The 11,240-nt window shown below is 41.6% G+C and overlaps 2 protein-coding genes across 4 annotated transcripts in view; both read left to right on the forward strand.

The window, feature by feature from the left end:
- The first annotated feature begins 1,143 nt into the window (after positions 1-1,143).
- On the forward strand, positions 1,144-6,776 carry LOC126403566 (frizzled-7-A-like). Of its 2 annotated transcripts, none has more exons than XM_050066311.1 (2): positions 1,144-3,238; positions 5,347-6,776. In XM_050066311.1, the coding sequence occupies exon 1, from the start codon at positions 1,480-1,482 to the stop codon at positions 3,133-3,135; it is 1,656 nt and encodes a 551-aa protein (XP_049922268.1). In that variant the 5' UTR covers positions 1,144-1,479; the 3' UTR covers positions 3,136-3,238; positions 5,347-6,776. The 2 variants fall into 2 exon arrangements, with proteins under 2 accessions (XP_049922268.1, XP_049922269.1); XM_050066312.1 differs by having other exon boundaries at positions 5,437-6,776.
- The window catches only part of LOC126403553 (NLR family CARD domain-containing protein 3-like), a 21,357-nt gene continuing 13,233 nt past the window's right edge, over positions 3,117-11,240 (forward strand). The window contains exons 1-4 of one of the 2 annotated variants that reach the window (XM_050066289.1): positions 3,117-3,238; positions 9,767-9,853; positions 10,395-10,562; positions 10,750-10,872. In XM_050066289.1, the coding sequence (XP_049922246.1) occupies positions 9,768-9,853; positions 10,395-10,562; positions 10,750-10,872 (377 nt within the window). In that variant the 5' untranslated portion in view covers positions 3,117-3,238; position 9,767. Of the gene's footprint in view, positions 3,239-7,255; positions 7,274-9,766; positions 9,854-10,394; positions 10,563-10,749; positions 10,873-11,240 lie in introns of those variants that run through there. The other variant, XM_050066288.1, reaches the window with a different exon arrangement.

An 11,240-nucleotide genomic window follows, 5' to 3' on the forward strand; every position in this document is an offset into this window, starting at 1 on the left:
AGGTTGTTTTGTGTCTATCTGTGGCTGTTTTGTGTCTCTTTGTGGTTGTTTTGTGTCTCTTTGAGGTTGTTTTGTGGCTCTTTGTGGTTGTTTTGTGGCTCTTTGTGGCTGTTCTGTATCTCTTTGTGGTTGTTTTGTGTCTCTTTGTGGTTGTTTTGTGTCTCTTTGAGGTTGACAGAGACACAAAACGGCCCAACATTCATGGAAAATCTGGCAGTGTAAAAGGGGCTGTAGGTTGCACTAAGGGATGTGTTGACATCACACAGAGGGAGGTGAGGTGGTTGTGAGGCTGTGCTCTTCACACTGTGTGTCGTACAGACTTTATATTCACATTAACAACACCTCTGTATGTGTCACACAGTGTGTATTCACTGTGTCAGCATAACTGTATTTATATTCTTTACGGTAACTTCAATCTGTACTTTTGTAAATTTGGATCAGAGTACTTTCCCCACATGAGTATTACAAACACAATATACTGAGTATCAAAGATAAAAGTACTGTGTCAAGTACAACCAGGAGGCACCACTCCATGTTCGGACAGGAAGGAGGGAACGAGCAGCTGATTTCAGCTCTGAAGGTTTTCAACCTCAAATTAAAAAACTGAACAGAAAAGATCTGAATTATGTTTGTCATTTAAATTAATCATATCATAAAATAAAATAAATCAATCACATGACCTCAGTGTTTCTGGTCTGTTGTTTTTTTAATTAATGAATTAATTTATTTAATATATATATATATATATATTAAAAATTTTTAAATGAGATAAAAATAAATAAATGAAAGTTACTATTTAATTTTTTTTTGTAAGTATACCCAGTGTAATATTTGTGGAGAGAGGAGCAACACACTTCTGTACAGGAAGAAAAAAAACATGAATATTAAAGGATTCCTCTGCCGCTGTGGAACCACCCTTTAACCTCCACCAGCCAATCAGCGGCGCCGCGGCCCAGAACACAGCGCGGTTTCAAGGTGCCCCGCGTGCACTGCAGAGAGAAGAGAGAAGGGGGAGGGGCGCCTTGAAACCAACCCGGGCAGAGTGTGTGTGTGTGTGTGTGTGTGTGTGTGTGTGTGTGTGTGTGTGATAAGTTTTATCGTGCAGAACTCTCGTGCATCTTAAACTGTTTACTTATTGACAAAGTTTGTTTTCGCGCCACTGCGGCCGTTCAGCAGGAGCGCGAGACTCTCTCGGGACATTTGAGGAGTCCTGGAGGACCTCACGAGCCCGGAGTTAAAGAGAGGAGGAGGAGGAGGAGGAGGAGGAGGAGTTCACATCTGTTGCTGCTCTCAGCTGTCGGTCCGTGAGGTGACCGGACTCCGTGTCTCCGGGCTGCCGGGACAAGCCTCCGTTTTCTGGGAGTATTAAAGGAGCGCAGCAGGAGCAGGACTCTCCTCCTCCTCCTCCTCCTCCTCTTCCTCCTGCTGCTGCTGGAGCCTGTCAGTACTTTGAGGAGACTGGTCTTCCGATCATTGGTCATGACGGTGGGGGGAAGCTGGCGGCGGCTCTGCGCCCTGCTCTCCGCTCTCCTCCTCCAGTTGTGTGCAGCTCAGTACGAGAAGGGGATCTGGGTCCCGGAGCACGGCTTCTGTCAGCCCATCTCCATCCCGCTCTGCACCGACATCGCCTACAACCAGACCATCATGCCCAACCTGCTGGGACACACCAACCAGGAGGACGCTGGGCTGGAGGTGCACCAGTTTTACCCACTGGTCAAAGTCCAATGCTCCACCGACCTGAAGTTCTTCTTGTGCTCCATGTACGCGCCGGTGTGCACCGTCCTGGAGCAGGCCATCCCCCCCTGCCGGTCTCTGTGTGAACGGGCACGCCAGGGCTGTGAGGTGCTCATGAACAAATTTGGGTTCCAGTGGCCAGAGAGGCTGCGCTGCGAGAACTTCCCAGTCCACGGCGCAGGAGAGATCTGCGTTGGCCAGAACACGACCGACTCAGAGAGAACCACTTCCGACCCGACACCCAACGTCCCGGAGTTGGTGACCCTGCTGCCGCACGTCTGGACCGACCAGCCCTTCTCCTGCCCGCTGCAGCTCAAGGTGCCGCCCTACCTCAACTACCACTTCCTGGGGGCCAAAGACTGTGGTGCCCCCTGCGAAACCTCCAAACCAAACGGACTGATGTACTTCCGAGAGGAGGAGCTGAAGTTCGGTCGGCTCTGGGTCGGGATCTGGTCCATCCTGTGCTGCGTGAGCACCCTCTTCACTGTTCTCACCTATCTGGTGGACATGACGCGGTTTCGATACCCGGAGCGGCCGATTATCTTCCTGTCCGGCTGCTACTTCATGGTGGCGCTGGCGTACGCTGCTGGATTCCTGTTGGAGGACAGGGTGGTGTGTATCGACCACCAGCTGAGCCGCGACAGTTACAAGATGGTGGCCCAGGGCACCAAGAAGGAGGGCTGCACTATCCTCTTCATGATCCTCTACTTCTTCGGCATGGCGAGCTCCATCTGGTGGGTGATCCTGTCGCTCACCTGGTTCCTGTCCGCCGGGATGAAGTGGGGCCACGAGGCCATCGAGGCCAATTCACAATACTTCCACCTGGCAGCGTGGGCGGTACCAGCAGTGAAAACCATCACCATCCTGGCCATGGGGCAGGTGGATGGCGACCTGCTCACTGGTGTCTGCTACGTGGGAATCTACAACGTGGACGCCCTGCGCGGCTTCGTCCTGGCGCCACTGTTTGTCTACCTGTTCATTGGCACTTCCTTCTTGCTGGCAGGCTTCGTGTCGCTCTTCCGCATCCGCACCATCATGAAGCACGACGGCACCAAGACGGAGAAGCTGGAGAAGCTGATGGTGCGGATCGGCGTCTTTAGCGTGCTCTACACGGTGCCCGCCACCATCGTCATCGCCTGCTGCTTCTATGAGCAGGCCTTCCGGCCGCAGTGGGAGAGGACTTGGCGCCTGCAGACATGCAAGCGTTTCGCAATGCCATGCCCGGCCAGGAACTTTGCACCTTTGACGCCGGACTTTACCGTGTTCATGATCAAATACCTGATGACCATGATTGTGGGGATCACGTCCGGCTTCTGGATCTGGTCTGGGAAGACGCTGCAGTCGTGGCGCAGGTTTTATAAAAGACTGAGCGGCAACAACCAGGGCGAGACGACGGTGTAGAGGTGGGCGGTACCCAGACGTACGGACGCCATTTTGTGACTGAGCCTGAGGACGGATGGATATCTGAGACGTGGACGCTCCGAATCGTCTCACATCCGACTCAGTAAGGACACGTACACTCGGGAACCATGTCCTGGTTTTTATGTCTTCGAACTGAAGTTACAATTAATTTTACACGTGTAGCTTTTCTAAATTCTAGTTTCACTTTACAGGTCTGTTACTTCCTGTTTAAAAACATCACATTTATTTATTGATTATTTGTTTAAAATGTTGTTTACAAGTTTACAAGTTTACATAATAGAAAATCATGAAAACCATTTTATTGTTACGTCCTACGGAGGCTCTTAAGTGTCAAAATGTTGTGCTTTTTTTTATCCTCCTTTAGGACTTTAACAACTTGTTTCCACCTAATAATAATTTTTGTGCTTAAGTTAATAACTTGTTTCCAGTTGACAATTTTAGCGCACTATTTCATAGCTTGTTTCCTCCTAATAATATTCTTTGCACAATCATTTTAACAGCTTATAAACATTTTTAGGCTCCAGTTAGTATTTTGTTTCCACCTTATAATAATTTTTGTGCAAAAGTTAATAACTTGTTTCCACTTGATAATTTTTGTGTGCAAATTGCACACTTGTTTCCACATCATAATAATTTCTGTGCACAAGTTATTATTATTACAAATAATAATTTTGCACCAAGGTTAATAACTTGTTTCCGCCTGATAATTTTTGCGCAGAGGGTAAAATTTCTTTCCACCTCATAATAATTGTTGCGCACAAGGTATGAACAAGTTTCCAGTTGATAATTTTAGTGCGCTACTTCATAGCTTGTTTTATAGTTTTTGCACAGAGGTTAATATTTTTTTCCAGCTTAAAATCATTTTTGCGCTCAAGTTGATATTTTGTTTCCACCTGATAATTGCAAGTGACGATAGTGAAAGATGCACACTTGTTTCCACATCATAATAATTTTTGCACACAAGTTAATAACTTGTTTCTACCTGATAATTTTAGAGCGCAATTTCATAGATGGTTTCCCCCTTACAATTTTTGCAGTGGTTAATAATTTGTTTTTAGTTTAGAATCATTTTTGCGCTCAAGTTAATATTTTGTTTCCATCTGATAATTTTAGCATGGAGTTGTGCACTTGTTTTCCACATCGTAATAATTTTTGCGTGCATTTTAATAACTTGTTTCCAACTCATAATAGTTTTTGTGCACAAGTTAATAACTTGTTTCTACCTGAGAGTAAATTTTTTCCACCTCATAATTTTTTTGCGCCCTAGTTAATGAATTGTTGTCACCTTATATTTTTTGCGCAAAAGTTTCCACTGCATAATAATTTTTGCGCATGACTTAATAACTTGTTTCCACCTCATAAAAGTCATTAACTTGTTTCCAAATGATAATTTTGCGCTGAGATTAAAAACTTTTTTCCACCTGATAATATTTTTTGCGCAGAAGTAAATAACTTGTTTACTCATAATAATTTTGTTTGTTCATACTTACTGCCGGCTTATAACGATTTTTGCGCACAAGTCAGTAATTTGTTTACCCGTCAAAATAATTTTTGCACAGAATTTTTTAACTTGTATCCACTTGATAATTTTTGCGCGCACGAGACAAGTTGTTCCCACCTCACAGTAACTTGTGTGCACGAGATGATACAAAATTTGACTTTTCTGGACTTTATGCGCCCGGTAAATTTAACAACTTGGAACCGGTAAATATTTTGCACTTTTTCGCAGTAAATGATTTTTAATTGTTGTGTAACATATAAAGTTTTGGAATCAGCTCAATGTTCGGTTATGTGAACACATGTTTAAGTGCAAAAATAAAAATATGTACAGAGCACGAACTTGAATAAATGGACCCGAGGTGCTGTTAAAACAACAGGAAGTTAGTCTCTGTCATCTGACGCATTAAAAAACACTCCGAGACTCATTGCTTCAGTTTGCACCAAAAAGTGCACTTCTTGTTCTTGTGTTGGTAACTCAGTAAAACATAAACTCACAGACGTGAAACACATATTTTTAGATTCAGTGTGACTTCCATTTAGGGAGGATTTCGTTATCTCTGCTGTTCATGCAGAAGAAATGTCCGTAAATCTAGTAAGAATTCGTCGGGAGAAAAGCGCATCAGAACGTCTTTGAGACTCTTTGTGTTTGTTTTTTTTCTGTGTGTATAACAATTACGTTCTTCTTTACAGGATTTGTAAGGTGATTCCCAGAGTCACAGACCTGTAAGCTGAGTGTTAAACAAACTGTGAGTCTTTTATCTTTCCTGTTTTTATTTACAGGAACGTCGTCCTGATTTTACAGTTTTGCACTTCTTCTGCAAAGCTGCCTCATTTTTATTGCTATTCTGTAAATGTCCTCATGTATTTATAAGACTTTGTAAAATCATCTTTTAAGGAGTGTTTTCTGTTATTTTTTACGCTTCCTGACTCGTACAGTTTTTCAGAATAAAGTGTATTTTAAAGCCTCGCTGAAGCTGATGAAACACACATATTTAATCTGCGTTTATAGAAGAGGAGTTAACGTGGCTTTGTGCCAGACGGCTGACTCCTGCTGAAATCTGATCCTCTTGTCTTTTCCCCTCTTTTGTCCTGGCTGGAGAAAACGCTCAAGAGACTGAAACCAGAGCAGCTTGACCTCCTTACAGGGGAAAGAAAACAAGTCTTTTTTTTTTTAGGTCAGGAAAAGTTTGAAAATTCAGAATAGAGTTTGTATCATGTGTGGAGGAACTTTTTATCGAGCAGTATTAAACTCAAACACAATGGAGTAGATTCATGAGGTAATCAGATCCATGTTTGGTTTAGTTCATTATCAAAGAATTTAAAGTGTGTTAACTCAGTAAAACGGGAACACACTGACATGAAACACACATTTTTAGATTCAGTTTGGCTTTCACCTCCATATGACATCATTATCTCTGATGTCCAATATGAGTACGCCTCCAAAAATCCACTTAGGAATCAGAGAAAAAAGGCGCTGCAGAACTTCCTTGAAAATCTTGACGTTTTAAAGTTTCTCTCAGTGTCACATTAATTCAGTGATAACTGTCTGTACATTCATGAGCTCGCCGCAAACAGGAGCTACTCACACATAATTCGGCATACTTTGAATGGTGATCAGTTTGTTAACATAGCAACAGATACAGTCTAAAACCCAGGGCTCATGCTGTCGCCACCGGCTGCCTGTTTATCCTCGAGAGGCAACGCTTGCTTCTGCAGCATGTTGTAGTTAAAATACGCCGAATGATGCGTCACCAGCTCCTCTTCTCAGTGAACTCATACATGTTGACATAATTATCACTGGATCATTGAGACACTGAAGAAAACCTAAAACAAGAGGATTTTCAAGGAAGTTCTGCAGCGCTTTTTCCCCTCATATGATTTCTAACTGGATTCGTGGAGGTTTGCTCTGGATGGACATCAGAGATCATGACGTCATCTGGAAGTGCACCTCACACTGATCTGAAAACACGTGTTTCATGTGTGTGTGTGTGTGTGTGTGTGTGTGTGTGTGTGTGTGTGTCATATTCCACTGTTTCTTTAATGTGAGAAGGATGTGAACATCAGACATGACTGTAAGAAGTGTGCGTCAACAATAAACAACATATCATGTGTGGATGGATGCTGTGTGTTTGTTATTTACCATTGTTACAGACAGCGCAAATCATTTCATCGGTTTTTGTTTAATTCTCCTCGTGGTTAAAAAAAAAAACGCTCCTTCTGTCCTTCTGCCGAACCTGCTTGAAAATCACGACATTTTTAAGTTTACTTCAGAGTCACATTAATTCAGTGGCAGCTGTCTGTACGTGCATGACGTCACTACAAACCGGAAGTGCTGACGCATCGTTCGGCGTACTTTTAATAGTAAAAGTACTCAAGTATTCTCAGCTTCTTGTAGTTAAAGTACTGCAGTGTTGTAACCGTGCTGTGAATGAGGCGCATGTCTCTACGTTGGTGATGACGTGGCGCCCTCTGGTGGTGAAAATATAAACTGCATAATGAGTGAGCTCTGTCACCGGATATACGTCACTGAGGTGTGTAGGCGTGAGAAGGCTCGTGATCACTCCTCGGCAGATTCCCGGTGAAGACGCAGCTTCTTCTTCTTCTCTCCGGATTAAAGGTGAAGTTTTAACATTTGATTATTCTTCTCTCCTCTGACGTCACGTTCATTGTCATAGAAACAGGGCCGTTTAAAACTCTCCAATCAGAGCTGCGGTCACCTGTACAGGTGTGCAGTCACATAAATCCCATCACTTTCTCTGCCGGGTGTTTGTTTGTTTGGGACGCCGAAACCGGCCGGGCTGACGTCACCGCCCGCGCGCTCCTGACCCGGTTAACCCTTTGTAACATGGTGTCTTTCAAAAACAGGAAGAACTCAGCGAGCAATGTTAAATAAATAAATCAAAACAAGGAAATAAATACAAATAAAATGATGAAAATTAATAAATTAATAAATGTAAACAAGAAAATATGTAAAAATAAATAAATAATAATAATAATAAAAAGAAATAAAGTAAATACATATCTAAATAAAAAATAAAAAGGTCAAAATAAAATGAAATAAAGATGATTAAATATATAAATAAATAAAAACAAAAAATAACTAACAATAAAATGATACTGAATAAATAAATAAAAACAAGATAAGTAAAATTGAAATGAAATAAATAAATAAAAACAAGAAAATAAATGAAAATAAGATGTAATGAAATAAATAAAGAAGGAACTGACCTGGAGAAGGTGTTTAAAAATTATAATAATTCTGTACCATAATTTCAAATATTTAAAACTAGTTATAAATATAGTCTCTTCCCTAGTTTTTTAAAAAATATTTCTTTAAATTTTTATTATTATTTATTATTTATAATTTTCATTTTGATTTTATTGATTTTTTATTTTTTTACAATTTGTGGGACATTTCTTACCAAGTGTCTCGCTCCCTGTTCTCCCATGTTTTTGAAAGAAAACGTTGCTCAGAGTTCAAACGTTTAAAACCCTGCAAAAGGCGTCTGAAAGCAGCTCAGGAAAAGTGACGTCGCTCCAGGTTTCAGAGGCTTCAAGGAAAACTCCACCCCACAAATCACCGTTTGCATATCAATGATAATTCTTTGGAAATTACGCTCCAAAGTTAATTTTGGGGAGGGGAAAAAGAGGTCCGTTGACCTCTGACCTCCAGATGTCTGAATGAAAATGGATTCTGTGGGTCAACAAAAACAAAGACAACTATGGTTAAATGTGATAAGACCAAAGGACTGGATGGAGGCCATCATCAAAAATGCTCACATGTGCAGCGCACACTTCATATCAGGTTAGGGAAAAAGTATTTCCTGTTGTAGGGATGAATAAGGTTATGTGTATTAAGGGTTATCATGTCCACCTCATCAGAAACTGGGGAGGGATTAAGAGGAATATTGGATTTCTCTGCAACGCTAACTTTTTAGCACATTAGCTAACGTTAGCTTCCATAGCAAAACAAACAAGTGTGGTCCTCCTTTGTAAGATTGTCACTGGCCTGTTGCCTCCTCTCCGTGTTGAGTTTCAGACACTTCCATCAGTGGAGGTTTTGCCTCCTTAAATGCAGCACAAAGCATTACAGATCGTCCTTTGTCCCGTCTGCTGTGTCACTTACCTTAACCAGCAGTGACCATTAACTGTCCATGATTTACCCCTGACAGTGTGTGACTCTGGATACTGTGTGTTATGTCGAACTGGTGACAACTGTCTGTATCTCAAATTGCCCCTCGGAGACGTCGAAGCTTTAGCTTGGAATTTTGTCACATTTCAGTTTGTGACACCGGTTTACATATAATTATGGGCACTCCTCCTTTTTGGCAGAGGTCACTGATAGGCGGTTCCTTCATTCATTCACAGATGGATCCTATCATGTCATTATGTGTTCACTGTCCTGATTAAACCTCACCTAGTTACATAACATGTCCTTCCTGCCTGTTATAACACGCTGATGATGGAGCTGAAATGTTTCTCTTTATTTTGCTACCATTGAATTAGTAGAGTTTATGTGTGAGTGCCGATGTTTGGTTTGTTTTTGGATCCTCACCACAATCCTGCACTCCTATTTGTTGTTCAGAGTTTTTTGGAGTTGTGCACACTGCAATTTTTCATTAAATTATAATCCTGCAGATTTTATGAATGATATAGAGATATATAAATGAAGATATAGACCTGTGTAAACAATGAATATTCAACTGAATTGTGTAGTTTGGAGAAGTTGTATTAAATCCACATAATTATCATTTCCACATCCTTTTTACACACAGGAAGGTACAGTTTCATTTATTTTAGCATTATTAATTTAAATCTACTTTTTTCAATTTGACTCTTTGTGTTTTACCTTTTTTCTTTATCTTTTTTTTTTACTGCAAATTAACAGCGTGAATTCTTCTGTGTCGATAAAATGATTCTGTCTGTGAGAGTGAGAATCAAACTATTGATCATCTGAGTCTGAGTCAATAAATAACCTGCAGTTCACCGTTTTAACCACAAGGTGTCGCCAAAGTTCTCCATTACAGCTGTATCAGGTCCTGTGTGAAGACATTATTCTTAATATGTATTGTGTTAGATTAATATTTAATGTGTGTTTGTTGTCTGACAGGATGTTGATATGTGAGTCCATGAAGAGTCACCATGAGTCCACCATGACTCCACCGGTTCCATTTGAGACGCGACTTTCTTTCAAAACGTAAGTCTTCGTCATTTCTCCTCATCGTGTAAATTATATTACATCAATACATATAAAACAGAAACACTGTGAGAGGAGTCACGTCAGTCTGTCTCAGCACAAATTATTGTTGTACTCAGCTGTGTTCACAATAAAGGTGCAAATAACACACTGTACGAATACTCTGGTACAACTTAGAGTATACGTAAACACTGTTTCAGGAGTATTTGTAGTCGTCTACGCTACATTTATATAAAAGATAAATCTGATAAGCGGGTTGACAAAAGGTGAATGTGAAACTATTTTGGTTGAATTTTTCTAAAAGTAAACGTGTTCATTTAGTAAAGACTAAATGAACACGCTTGTATAAAGACTACAGACTGTTCCAGTTCACATTCAAGTGAAACATCAGAACACTTACTGTATCTTTGCTCTGTTACATTGAACAGGAAAGTGCGTCAGGTCCTCACATTTATGCTTCCTTCCAAAAATGAGACATGCCTGAGTGTGTGTTTATGATGTGTGCACCATAGAAAGCAGTAGCCTCTGCTGTGTTTCTCAGGAATTTACCTGGACCTGGACCTGGACCTGAACTCGATCCTGGACCTGGACCTGAACCTGAACCTGAACCTGGACCTGGACTTTGTCCCAGCTGTGTGTCCTTCAGAAGTGACCAGTCGAAGTCTGAACCTCTTCTGTTTAAAGATGGACTCTTCTGTCCTGAGCGAAGGTGAGCGGTCCTCGTCCTGATCCAGATCGGAGACCTTTGATACTGAGTACCTGTTGATACCCGAGTCTGAGTCAGGTCTGAAGTAGAAGTACATGTTGAACCTTGTTTTGTTTTTCTTGTTGATCGCTGCTTGTTTCTCTTCTGTGTCTGAAGACTGAAAAGTGAATTTCCCTCCCTGGTTCTCCAGAATTCATCAGAGACCAGTGTCCCCTGACCCTGGATCTGAACTCAGCTGTGTGTCCCTTAAGAGCAACCATTCAAAGTCTGAACCCCTGGCATTTACAGATGGACTCGTCTCTCGTAGACCGGGGTAAACTGTTGTTTACTGTTTGTACAGAGTGTTTACTTCTCACATTTATAAAAACAATTCCGATAGTGCACATTTATAACAAGACCAGAAGTGCACTGAAAGTTTGGCTGTACCTTGACCTTGTGTGTGTGTCTCTGTGTGGACAGTGTTTGTCTCTGTGTGAACAGTGTCTCTGTGTGGACAGTGTTTGTCTCTGTGTGAACAGTGTCTCTGTGTGGACAGTGTTTGTCTCTATGTGAACAGTGTCTCTGTGTGGACAGTGTTTGTCTCTGTGTGGACAGTGTTTGTCTCTGTGTGAACAGTGTCTCTGTGTGGACAGTGTCTGTCTCTATGTGAACAGTGTCTCTGTGTGGACAGTGTTTGTCTCT

The sequence above is a fragment of the Epinephelus moara genome, chromosome 16, assembly GCF_006386435.1.
Source record: "Epinephelus moara isolate mb chromosome 16, YSFRI_EMoa_1.0, whole genome shotgun sequence".
Taxonomy (NCBI): domain Eukaryota; kingdom Metazoa; phylum Chordata; class Actinopteri; order Perciformes; family Serranidae; genus Epinephelus; species Epinephelus moara.